Below are 13992 nucleotides of genomic sequence, written 5' to 3' on the forward strand. Positions count from 1 at the left end.
ACACTTGCTATTTCTTGTCTTTTTGATACTAGCCATATTAGTAGGTGTGAGGTGATCTCATTGTGGATTTGATGTGCATTTCCCTGATGTTAGTGATGTTCAGCATCTTTTCATGTGTCTGTTCACTATCTGTATGTCTTATTTGGAAAAATGTCTATTCATGTCCTCTGCCTATTTTTCAATCAGATTATTTGTTTTGTTGGTGTTGAGCTGCATGAGTTTTTTTTTATATGCTTTGGATATTAACCTTTTACTGAATATATCATTTGCAAAAATATTCTCCCATTCATTAGGTTGCCTTTTCGTTTTGTTGTTGGTTTCCTTTGCTGTGCAGAAGCTTTTTAGTTTGATGTAGTCCCACTTGTTTATTTTTGCTTTTGTTTCCTTCACCTGGGGAGACATATCAAGACAAAAATTGCTAATGCCAGTCTAAGAATTTACTGTCTATGTTTTCTTTTAGGAGTTTTATGGTTTCAGGTCTTACATGTAGGTCTTCAATCCATTTTGAGTTTATTTTTGTGTATGAGGTAAAAGAGTGGTCCAATTTCCTCCTTTTACATGTAGCTATTCAGTTTTCCCAATCTTATTTGTTGAAAAGACTGTCTTTTCTCCATTGTGTATTCTTGCCTCCTTGGTTGTATATTAACTGACCATATAAGCATGGGTTTATTTCTGCTCTGTATATTCTGTTCTGTTGGTCTGTGTGTCTATTTTTGTGCCAGTAACATACTGTTTTAATTACTGTAGCTTTGTAGTATAGTTTGATTGCTTTGGCTTTTCAGGGTGTTTTGTGGTTCCATACAAATTTTAGGATTATTTGTTCTAGTTCTATGAAAAATGTCATTGGTATTTACATAGGGATTGCATTGAATCTATATATTGCTTTAGGTAGTATGGCTGTTTAAAAAATGTTAAGTCTTCCAATACCTGAGCATATAATATTTTCCCATTTTTTTGTGTCATCTTCCATTTCTTTCATCAGTGTCTTAGAGTTCTCAGAGTAGAGATCTTTTACCTCCTTGGTTAAATTTATTCCTAGGAGGACTCTCTTGTCCCCTCCTGGCTTGAGCCAGGAGCTCTATATTTTCGCTTTCTCTCTAAATAAAAGCCTCTGCCTTGCTCTCCTAAAAAAAAAAAAAATTTATTCCTAGGTATTTTATTCTTTTTGATGCATTTGTAAATTGGATTGTTTTCTCAATTTCTCTTTTTGCTAGCTCATTATATAGAAACAACAGATATCCTGTGACTTGACTAAATTTATCATTAGTTCCAGTATTTGGTGGAGTCTTTAGGGTTTTCTATATATAGTATGTCATCTGCAAATAGTGACAATTTTACTTCTCCCTTACAAGTCTGGATGCCTTTTATTTCTTTTTCTTCTCTGATTGCTGTAGCTATGATTTCCAGTACTGTATTGAATAAAAGTGGTAAGAGTGGGCATCCTTGTCTTATTCCTGATCCTAGAGGAAAACCTTTCAGAATAGAGTATGATGTTATCTGTGGTTTTGTCATATGTGGCCTTTATTACATTGAGGTATAGTCCCTCTATACCCATTTTTTTGAGTTTTTATCATGAATGGATGTTGAATTTTGTCATAAGCTTTTTCAGCACCTATTGAGATGACTGTATGGTTTTTATCCTTCCTTTTGTTAATGTGGTATACCATATTAATTGATTTGTAGATAATTGAACCATCTTTGCATCCCTAGAATAAATCCTGGAAGAGGTGAATGATCCTTTTAATATACTTTTCAATTTGGTTTGATAATATTTTATGTGAACTTTCAAAGAATAAATGTATATAAATATGGTTAGTAGCTTTTGTTAGTTACCCACACTTTTCTTCTGAGAAGTCTAATACCCTGTATAGAAAATGCTATACTTCCTCTTTTTGTTGTTATCTTTTGACAAACTGTAGATTTAGAAATAGGCAAGGGGGCAGGTAAGAAGATGACTTTAAGGAGGATGGAAGAGAAGAAGACAATTGAAGATAGAAAATTATAGGGAAAGATGAGTTATGTTCTTGAGTATATAGGAACTATATTCTTGAATATATAATTCAATATAAATTTATTTACACTCTTTTGATCCTACAATGTAGAAAGTGATGAGCTGTACATACTGTAGGTAATAAGTAAAACAAGTCACATGGAATCAGGTGACTGGTTGTATCCTCTTTCTCTGTGTTCTTGTCATTCCTCTAAGAACTTCTAGGCTATATTCACAATTACATCACACTTTATAATTTGCAAAATACTTTTACCTGTATCAAATCAGGATGCCTTCAGCTATAAGTAACAATATCTAAAACAAGAAGGAAATGTTTTGACTCATATACTTGGAGTCCAGAATGATGCTGAGTTTTAGGGTTGCCTGAAACAAGTCACTTGGATGCTGTTTTCTTGCATTCTTCTGGCTCTTCCAACTTGCCATCTACCATGTGCTTACTTTATTCTTAACTTTATAGCAGTTTCTGTATCTCATCTTCACACAAAGGAACATTCAGAAGAAGAGAGCATCCCAGGAGACCTCAGCAAAGTATGTCCCCTTTCTCCCTGGACTGAATTAAGTAGCAAGCTAGCCTGCTTCTGAATTTCCCCTGGACTCAGCTTCCTCGAAGCACATGGGTGTATCAGAGGGGTGGATTCCAGAATCAATCCAGTTTCCTTCAGGATGGGAGGAGTGGAAAATCGATGTTGGAAAGGCAGCCAGTAATATCCATTACATATGGTATCCAAATTGCTCTTCAACAATCAGAGGGGGAGGTGGGGCAGGTTTCTCTATTTTACAGATGAGAACACAGGAGTCAGATGGTCCTAAACCATCTTAGCTCATATCTTCTTAGTGTTCCAGTAATTTATAATGATGCCAAAAGAGATACATAACCATTCCATTTATAAATAATTAGGCCCTACACTTAAATATTTATATCCAACAACTACTTAACTGTTTGAAGAAAAGTAATACACATAAATTGTAAGAAAACATTTTTATTCTTATTCTTAATCATAATTACTTACAGGTCATATGCACCTATTGGACACTTCTCATGCCTTGGAATCAGATTGGACACGACTACACTCATTTTCTGTTCCACATTTGTTTTCATGCAATACTTGCTTATTATGACTGTGAAAAGCCTAGCCTCACACCAATATGAAATCATTGATAGGATTGTAGTGCAATCTTATGTCAAAGTGTGGACTACCTCACTGATGGCTCATGTGGTGTCTGACAAATGTTGAGTTTCACTCTATGTACTGTCTTCAAATTTTTAAATGTACTGAGACATCCCTTTGAGTTCACTGTGGTACCTTGGAGCATCTTGTCACACAATTTGGGAAATATCCGTTTAAGTGTTTTGTCCAGACAAATAACAGCTAGGAAGAGACAGAACCGGAATTTAAACTTCAATATTCTAACTCCAAATTTGCTCTTAAACTATTTTGGGGCCTTTCCTGTAAGATCATGTTCCTGTTCCCACTCAGACTTTTCATTTGAACTTAGGGTCCAGTGAGGACAATATGACCCACTTGAAGCCTTTACAACAAAGGAAATTTAATATGGAGAATTACACTAGTGATAAAAGAGCCAAGAAGCCCAGGGGACAGTGAGGCACCCAAATATGAACAACAGTGGGAAGCCAGCTGCACTCCTACGGCTGTGGGGATGATGAGAATGTCAGTAGTGTGGGACACTAAGGTTGCCTGGTGGAGACTTGTCCCATTATGGAGATGCAGCCACTGCCACAGATGCCCCAGAAAGGAGAAAGAGATGGAGGGGAATACCTTGGTTTCTTCCCTTCTCCTGTCCCCAGTCCTCCTACCAATGCCTCCTGTTGGCCAAATCTACCTGGAAACCAGAGAGCAATGGAGCCTGGGAAGTGTAGTCTCTGATACAGAGTATGGGGAAGGACTGGGAGTGGATTTAAGCAAACAGTCGACCAGCACTACAAAATACAGTGTACACATTTTATTCTTCCAATAATTCCTTTAACAAATATTTTTGAGAACTGCTAGGTGCCAGGTAATGTGCTAAATGGACCTAATCACTGCCCTTTAGGGTATTGAAGACAAACACAGGAGAAACAGAATAAACACAGAACTAGTTAATTAGGAAATGTGTAAAATGCAATGAAAGAAAATATCACAGTGCTATGAGATCACTAGTGATATGGAGGAATAATGCAACCTTCCGCAGTTTTAAGTCTAGGTAATTGACTCTAAAGGTGTGTGTGTAGAAAGCTTGTGTTCAGGAAAGGACAGACTACATGTAGATAAAGTTAAGAGAAAGATTTCGACTCATTCATATTTTGGCTTAACACCTGCATATGGGGCTTTATTGTCTCAAAGCTGTGTGTGTGATTGCGTATGACAGAGTGTGTGTGTGTATGTGTGAGAGAGAGAGAGGAAGAGGGAGACAGGGAGGGAAAGAACACTACAAAGAAAGAGATCTTTAGAAAAACATTCTAAGGAGCCAGAGGGCTCACAGCAGCTAATCTCTGTCATGCTTTCCAGGCCCCACCCCCTTCCCTCTCATCATAACTTGTGATCTTAGAGGCATGAAAGAATTTGAGCCCCTCCCCAAGCCTGAACATCTCAGTTGGCGGCTCAGCCAGGCTTGGAGCACGGACCCGAGGCCATGCAGAGGTGAGGGGCTTGCAGGAGGTTTCTCACCCCGTGGCCATGGGTGGCAACAGTGAGCAGCCTTGCATTCACCCCTACAAGTCCCTAGCTGAGGATGGCCACTTTGGCTCTGTGGAGCCACCCAAAAGAGACACGAGCAGGCTCATCATGCACAGCTTGGCCATGCTCGGCCGGGAGTTCTGCTATGCAGTGGAGGCGGCCTACGTGACCCCAGTTCTGCTCAGCGTGGGCCTGCCCAGGAGTCTGTACAGCATGGTGTGGCTCCTCAGCCCCGTCCTGGGATTCCTGCTGCAACCTGTGGTGGGATCAGCCAGCGACCACTGCCAGGCCAGGTGGGGTCGACGGAGACCCTACATCCTCACCCTGAGCATCATGATGCTCCTGGGAATGGCTCTGTACCTCAACGGGGAAGCTGTTACATCAGGTCAGTGGACTGCGTAGGGGAAATTGTCCCTTTCTGCAACTCAATCGGAGAATTCAGATTTCCTTATATGACAGTCAGACCTTGGTTAGAGCTGATTATCCCTCCTAGGTTGCAATGAATTATACCTTGGAATGGCCTAAATTCTGTGGTTGGGGAGCCTTTACTTTTAGAAACATCAGGATACATTTTTTTCATTGTGAGGATGTAAAAATAGGATTAAACTTACCTATTCTATCAAATCAAATATTTTCACATACTTACCAATTGCAGTGTTTTTTCAGCCCATTATGCCTTATCTAGTACTTTGACAAATTGAACATCTGCCAAATAATCCCAATAATATTTACAGTAAATTACCTGTTTGCCTGAATAATAGTTAATACTACTCATAACTTTATGTAAAGTCTTTTAGTGGGTGCAGGGCATTGGCTTGCCTGCTCAGCGGGACATTTTTGCACTGTAAATTCTGAACAGAACAAACCTGATGATTAACACTTTCTCTAGCAATTAATCAGCCACCAGTGAATCAGTATTTGGTGGTTACACATAAAAATGTGCATGGAAGAAAAGAATAGTTAAACTTAAAAATTGCATATATTTTTAGACCATTAACTCTCAGGCCAGCAGAATTAATGATAATGAAATAAGATAACCAGTTGTCATTTGTATGTATTTAAAAGAGGGCATATATATATAATCATAAAATATTTCTCAAAGAATTCACAAAAAAAACTGATAAGAATAGTTGCCTCTAGGAAGGGGTACTAAAGGACTTTGGAGGTGAAAGTGGAGGGTAGGCTTAATTTTCACTTATTTTTATACTGTAGCTTTTTTTAAAACATGTGCTTGTATTATACTTGGAGTGTAATATAATTCTAACATTATCCTTAAGTGAAACTGAAAGCAAGGGAAATTATGTTTTCAATATGAGATTGTGTGAATGAATTGTGTCATATCCATAGAATGAATATTATTCAGCTGTTAAAAATTGTGAAGTTGCTCTCCATTAATGGAAACACAAAGACATGAAGAAAGTTCATTTTAGATGAGTATGTCCACTGTAATTCCATTAGTCAGTGCCCCTCAAAGTGTGGTTCTCTCATCTGCAGCATCAGCATCATTGGGGGCTATTAGAGATGCAAATTCCCAGGCCCCACCTCATACCTACTGAGGAATCATGGGACAATCATGAAGAACCACAGAAGGTGAAGCCTAATAATCTGTTTTAACAATTTGTCCAGAGATGGTGAGGCATGCTAAAGTTTGAAGCACTGCATTAGGGCCTAGATGCACACCTGTATCTGCATGAGTGTAAGTGTATCAGGGACATTTGAAGGATTACCATCAATAGGGGGCTGGCGTTTGAAGCATTTCCCCCAGCTTTTCTGTGTTGCTGTAATGGTCACAATAAGCATGCATAATTTTTTAAATAGCTTACTTGAAGAAATTATTGACATACGATGAAAGTCACCATTTGAAAATGTACAACTCATTGCTTCATTGTATTTGCAAAGTTGTGCAACCATCACTACTTACTAATCCTACATTTATATCACCACCAAAAAGAAACCCAGCAACCACTAGCAGTTGCTCCCTATTCCCTTCTCCCGGCCAGTGTCACTGCTTAATCTATGTTCTGTCTCTATAGATCTGCCTTTTCTGGACATTCACTTGCATACTTTTTAAACCCTGAAAAAATAATGAAGTTATTTTTATCTGGAAAAGCAAAGCAAAATGAAAGCAAAGGCAGATAATTTAGTGACAGGAAATTTTGGTGGAATTAAAATGGAGGTCATTCTAAAGCAGAATTGAGGTGATGTATGTCTATTTCTCCTTTAGCTTTGATTGCTGACCCAAGGAAGAAGCTGGTGTGGACTATAGCCATAACCATGGCAGGTGTGGTTCTTTTTGATTTTGCAGCTGACTTCATTGATGGGCCCATCAAGGCCTATTTATTTGATGTCTGCTCCCATCTGGACAAGGAGAGAGGTCTCCGTTACCATGCCCTCTTCACAGGTAGGAAATATTCCAGAAAGTCTCTCTTTAAGCTCCCCAGACAGGGAGGTGCTTCTGTAAAGCCATCGGGAGTCTCTGAGTAAGTTTTTTGAATGAATTGCTCAGCTGATGTGTATCATGTGGTTCTGTCATCCAGTGCCTTTCTCTGAGCAAAGTCAGCTTGTGACCAGCTATGGAGTTTATGCAAAGGAAGTTTACTTCAGAACTGTCTGAGCAGCCGTTTGTGGAACTTTTACAACTGAAATAAAAAGAGGCCTTGTGTACTTTACTTTTTTTTTTTTTTAATTAGTGATCTAACATCAGCATTGCTTAGGAGCTTTTAAAAATGCAGCTTCCTGGGCCTGTCTTCCAGTTATCTTGGTTCAGTGGGTTTGGGAGGGGGCCCTGAAATTTGATTTTTAATGTATAAAGTACCCCAGATGATTCTGTGGCAAGTGTCCCAAAAACTATATTTAAAAACAAAAATAGAACCAAACCAAGTGAATAAAAAGACCCACATGTCTTAGAGATTTCTTAGTTATATAAAGATTTGGCATTTCCTCAATCTCCTGGTTTGGAAAAAGTCACGCCTGGAGGACAGTGGGGCGCTGTCTTCATTTGCTGGAGCTGTTGCCATCCCTTTTGGTTGCTGTTCGGTCATTCACTGAGAGCAATGCTAGTTATGCTCAGCAGGCATTTACTGAGCATCAGTTAGGGCTGTTCTACCACGGAGGGCTTATACATAGGACTACAACATGATCCCAGGTGTTTATATCTAGGTGGGGAGACTCTTATAAGTCTACCTGATTTGATTGTCCTCACAACCACCCAATGGATTTATTTTATGTTTTGATATATTGTGTCTCCTCCTGTGGCCAGGTAGATCCCTGAGAAGCAGGATCTCAAGGGTTCTTCAGTTTATGTCTCCACAGCCAAGAGCAGTGCTGTCCATGGAGGCTGTGGGGTCAGTACCTGTTGTCTGAGCAAACACAGGGTCAGTGAACCCTGGGAGAACAGGCTGCCCAGCACAGAGTAGTGCCACCTCGCTTAGAGAGGGTGGGAGTCCAGCTCATCTCTCACTGGCTCCTGACGGCCCTGTCTGCAGGTAGAAGGTCCCAGAACAGATTCAAACTGCATTTTCGTGACTTAAACCCCATCATTCCTTCTGCTTTATCATAACTTGCTGAAATTAATTACAGCAAGGTCATGGGAGACATGCTGGTTTTTGAACCTGGCCCTTTTTTGCTCTATAGTATTTTATTGCTGTATAGTATTTTGGGCAATGTAGTATAGCTTTCCCAGCTTACATCAGGTAGTCTTGGCCAAAAATCTTTGCTTTGCTGCCTCTGATCTTAGAAGATTGAACTCTATTTTTGGAAACTTTCCCAAGGTTAACACGTGGTAGTATTTGTGAATTTTTTTTATCTTGAGGTTTTCTATTAATATTAGCATAGGATGGTCTCAGCAAACACATGTAATTTTTATATTACCTTTGTCCAAGCTCTTCCTACATCTTGCCTGAGCTTTAGTACTTATTCCTTAACTATTTTTTCCAGTCTCTAGTCTCATCCTATTCCAGTTCCAACTGAACCAACACACAAGCTTGCAGATTCATATGCCTCAAAGGCAGCTATGACCAGGGTGCTCTCCTGTCAATGATCTCCGGTGGCTTCACATTTGCCCACTGGATAAAGAACAAATTCCTAGATGAGGTTCAAAACTCTCCACAATCTATTCCCTTCCTACTCTTCAAGCTTTACTTCCCAGTACTCCCTCCACATTTTCTGTGCTCTGAGCAATACACCGGCATGCTCCTCGGGACAGAGGCCAGGTCTGTTTTACTCACTGCATTCGGTGTCCTCGCACCTCCACCACCAGCTGGCGCATCGTAAGTGCTCAAACTAAATGCTGATGGAACAAATGGAGGAACCTGCCCTTTCCTTTCCAGCTTTTGGGTCTTTACTCACACTGAAATTCCCTTTCCTCTTTTTTCCCTTTGGAAATCAAAGCTGCTTGGAAACTTTCTTTCACATACATCCTAAGGAGAAGGCCCCTCACTCTCTTCTAAATTGCAGGCAAACTTAATTTTTGACTTGGCCAGGGACTCTACCCACAAAATAATCAGAGTGCAGAAGTATGTCAAGTGGATGAATATAATGGTATCAAGGGGGGTGGGTTAACTCCAGCAGGAAGAGACTGGAGGTTACAGTTCATCACAATATATCCTGGACTTCAGCTCCTCTTGGGGCCTGTGTAGTCTGCTCAGGCCACCATAACAGAATACCATAGGTGAGGCTGCTTAAACAGCAGCAATTATGCCCTCACACTTCTGGAGGCTAGAAGTCCAAGATCAAGGTGATTGACTCTCTGGCTTCCCTGGCGGTCTTCTCACGGTGCCCTCACATGGCCTTTCCTCTGTGTGTGGACTTCTGGTTTCCCTTCTTTTCTTATAAGGACACCAGTCCTGTGGATCAAGGCCCCCCTCTTATGGCCTCATGTAACCTTAATTACCTCCCCCAAGGCCCTGTTTCCAAATGCAGTCACATTGTATGCATTCAACATATATATCTTACAGTGAAAAAAAGCAACAACTTTCCTAGAACTCCCACAGACTTGTGCTTGTGTTTCATTAGGTAGAATTTGGTCACATGAGTACCCAGAGGCCTAGGAGTGGGACAGTTTTACACAGTCACATTTATTATGATAGAGTTCACACTCTCCCCTGTATTATAGCTCACTGTGTTTTTATTCTACAAGATTTGTAAACTCCAAGATTTGTAGAAACATGAGGTCTCACTTGCAATTCCCCATGGCTTCAAACTAGCGAAGGGGTTTTTGGTGGGGGAGTGACATATCCCTGAGTTGGGGTTCTGTTAGTCAGGAGGAAGGGGTTATGATTATTAACTAGGCCAAAGTTGATTGTTACCATGTAGAATACAAACACAATTGAGTATTATTCTAGAGAGAACAATAAAAGACCAAGACTATTGTAAGAGTGACAGCCAGAGCTTTTAAAGTCCAATATATTAGTAATTAATTAAAAGGTATTTATATTTTAAAGTTATACTCCTATTCACAGTTTTGCCTGCTCACACTTATTATGGTACTGCTCACACTCTCCCCTGCATTATAATTCATGGTGTATTTATCCATCTGTGGATAAAATGAAAGTTCCTGTGGCCAGGATTCTCACCTGGCCCTGGTCGGCTAGCTTACTACACACGTGTGGGTAATACTTTGCTATTGACACTATATAAAGAGCTCTGCTCAGTGCTTTGGGTGACACGGTGGCAGGGCTGCAAGGCTGCAGGAGAGCAGAGCAGAGGCTGGAGTGGTGGCAGCGCCGAGGACACAGGCCCAGAGGCAGAGACCGGCTTGCTGCATGCAGACTCGCTCTGAGCAAACAGGATTCTAGTGATTGACCTGCCACCATGGAAATAAAGTTGGGTATAACCCTTTCACCCCAAGAACGTTTTACTGTCATTTCTTTGGTCACACTGAATCCATAGCGAACTTGCCTGGGGCTGAAACCCATTGAAGACACCATCTTTTCTGTAAGATTTTAAACTACAAGGTTTGTAGAAACATATTTCCCATAGCTTCTAACATACTGTGTTGTTGATAGCGGGCACTTAGAAATATTAGCTGTGTGCAAGGAGACATTTCATAACCCTGCTTGTATTTCATGCAATTTTACATCAGGTTAAACTGCATGCACACTGCCTCAATCAGATGAATATGCTCATTTAGTTACCTTTGTCTCATGACCCACCCTGAATCTGAACCTCAGCCAACTGTCTCTGGTTAGAAGGGAAACCCCTGTGGGTACGTGGATGGTTCAAAATAAGTTCTTTCCCCTACTTACTCAAAGCAAATTCTTTTCTCTACTTTGCATACATGGCAGACTTCCTGAATTTACCCCAATGTGGCAGAGATGCTTATAGCCTTCTGCATGAAACTAGCATTTAAGATAAAGGCATGCTCAGTACCAGGGCCCATTTTGATTTTCCTCATCAGCCAGATATCATTCACGTGAGGACTCCAAGCATTGGAGGAAATTGAAATTCTTTTTATTTCAGAGCTGTAGTCCAGGCCCAACAATTCCAAATGCTTTGTAAATAAGTATCAAAGCCTTTGTTGCCAAAATATTCCCAGCATATATCTGACGTTATTTTTGAAGGAAAGACTCTACCGACTCCCAGGGGGACATTTCACTCCTCCAGCTTCTTCTGTCTCTTACAGGTGCGTCCACCCGCCCTCCATCTCTGCTGTATGTGGTCGCCGTGGTGGGTGTGGTGGGTGCCCCCTGGTCCTCTCATCCCATGCCTTCACCTCTGGGTGCATCTGGGGCTATGGAACTCACATTCATGGAAGGAAATGCCTCCTTTGTGTCAAAATGCTTCTAACCCAGCATATTTCTTCTAAATTGAGCCCAAGGCCTTGCTCTCCTTGAGAGTGGTTTCTATCCTGCTGTGGAAGGCCAGGATGAAGAAGGATGGGAACGTCATCCCAGTTCAGATCCTGGCTCCTCCCCTCCAGTGCGGAGTGGCTTTCATATTTCTGAGCTTTTGTTTCCTCACAGAGCTGTGAAACTTGACCTGACATTAATTATTAATAGACTGGAAAATGCCCAGAGCAAAGAATCATTTAATAGTATTCAACACCAGATGTTCATATTTACATCATTTCCTCTATCCCCATTGGGCTTGCCAATGTTTTATCTGTGGTGACTCAGTAAGAAACTTGCTCCATGTACATCTTTGGAAGACGAATGGATGACCTGCGAGGCTCAAACTCTTTGAACTTCTCTTGTGTTTTTTTTTACTTCAAAGTAGGCATAAAAATGCTAACATATCAACACTCTGATTAGAAATCATTAAGAAGTAAGAAAAGAGTTAAAAATGAAGTTTTGACATGGACCCCTTTGTCAATCCTTTTGCACAAGTGGAAAGGGGCTGCCTTTCATATTAGAGTCTGTTTCAACCTTTTTTCCTCCACAGATAATTGCTGCATGAGTGGTTTTCTTTGATCAACTGGGTTCTCTTTGAAATTTCTGCCCCATGGTGAACTTTCCCATCTCCAACAGGCAGCTTGGAAAGGAGCGGCCAAAGCAGAAACCAAGGATACAGTGGGTGACAAGGATGACTTGGGGCAAAACAATGAGTGTCTCTAAACTGCCATTTCTTTCCCATTGGAAGGCAATCAGTATACCTCGATCTTAAAGGAAGGTTAGAGAAGGAGGCACCCCAGGGGATTTTTCCCTGATTCTGTCCTCTGCTTGAAAGCTCTTTCACCAGATACCAAGTTGGCCTGGTTTGGTTCCTCACTTTGTTACGCTCTCTGGTCATGGAGCCCATCCTCAGTGATGTGTTCATCATTAACTGACAATATATTATTTTCGTATTTGATTTTGTTTATTTTCTGCCTGTCTAACCAAAATATAGGCTCTGGAGGGCAGCAATATTATCTTTCCAGTTCATTGCTATAGCACCAGTACTTAGAATAGCTCCTGGAATATGTTCAAGAAATATCTGTGAGACAGATCTTCTATTTTAATATCTTCATTTAACCTTTGAGGAGGTTGGATTGCAAAGAAGTCAAGTGATTAGCTCAAGGTCACACATCTGGGAAGTAGTAAACTAGACTAGGTGTGAAAACCAAGCAGCCAACAAGCCAACCTGCCAGCCAAAGACATGGTTCATGTTTTTGTCTAGATTTCTCTAATGGCTGAACCCCCAGAGAAAGTTTGTTTGCAGATAGTTTATTTGGGAAAGGATTCCAGAGAGTGAAAGCGAGGGAATGGTGGAGTGGAGGGAGGCAATCAGTGCAAGAAGCATTGTCAAGTTGAACTTTCCTCTAGGAGGTCATCCTCCATCTCCCCAGGGGCCTAATGAAATGCATCTCAGAACTCTGTATATGGGGGATTAAGGACAGTATTGATCCAGTGGCTCCAGTGGCCATTGGCTAAGGGTACTTCCAGGGGTGTTAACCTTGCCCTTGTGGGTGCTGACTCCCACTTGGGTGTGGGTTCCCTCAAGCAAGCCGCTGAGTGAAGATGGCCAAAGCTAGCTTAGAGGTGGCCACTGCAGCAGCTGCTGGAGAGAGGGGTGGGGACAATGAGAGGGCCTGCTGTGTTGCACAAGGGCCGATTTAGTTCATGACTTCCAGTCCTGAGTGTTTTTACTCTAGCACAGGTGCTCCATGTTACTTGGTCACCATTAAGAGGAATTAAAGCATTTTGAAAAGTACTCAGCAATTCTCTTACAGTGAAATGAGCTATTGCAACTCAGAACTAAAATATTAGTTCTGTAGGCTTAAAGAAAACTCCAGGTAATCACAAATGGCTCCAGAACTAGGCCAATTAATTGCCTGACCTTGCAGTCATTTCTAATCCTTCAGAGACAACAGTCAGATTGTATGTGTCAGGCCAGAAAATGAGAAGTGTTGAGAACCTTATCTGAACTAGGGTAGCAGTAGTTATTCATATGCTCCAGTCAAGAAACCTGCTTTGAGTAAAACGGTGGGATAATTAATATGGATACTCTTATGTGAACCATTATTGTATTAGACACAGCAGCACATATTAGCAATGTTCAGCAGGTGCACAAATTGTAATCTCAGTTCATTTGCCGTCTTCGGCAAATACACTCCCCTGTTCTCTGCATTTATTTGTTTAATTAAGGAGAAGTCTATGATTTGGATATTACTTTACTACATACTTGCTAGCTGACAGCATAGCTAATGCTCAGTAATGGAAGGTGTTGGGTGAATCTTTATGTCTGAAATGGGTGTGAATCCCAAACCCCAAACTTAATTTAATTGCTTCTGTGTTGCACCACATTGCCACAGGATGGTAAAAACTTAGTTTCACTCAATTTGGAATGTTCTCCCAACCACTTTCCTCCAGGGTTGCCTCTAAGTTCTAG

General features: G+C 40.9%; 1 protein-coding gene across 1 annotated transcript in view; it reads left to right on the forward strand.

Moving 5' to 3' along the window:
* Positions 1-2278: 2278 nt before the first annotated feature.
* The window catches only part of SLC45A2 (solute carrier family 45 member 2), a 40057-nt gene continuing 28343 nt past the window's right edge, over positions 2279-13992 (forward strand). Inside the window, exons 1-2 of the mRNA XM_037001925.2 lie at positions 2279-5071; positions 6911-7087. Of these exons, the coding sequence (XP_036857820.2) occupies positions 4687-5071; positions 6911-7087 (562 nt within the window). The 5' untranslated portion in view covers positions 2279-4686. The remainder of the gene's footprint in view (positions 5072-6910; positions 7088-13992) is intronic.

This window comes from Manis javanica, chromosome 1, assembly GCF_040802235.1.
Source record: "Manis javanica isolate MJ-LG chromosome 1, MJ_LKY, whole genome shotgun sequence".
Classification (NCBI taxonomy): domain Eukaryota; kingdom Metazoa; phylum Chordata; class Mammalia; order Pholidota; family Manidae; genus Manis; species Manis javanica.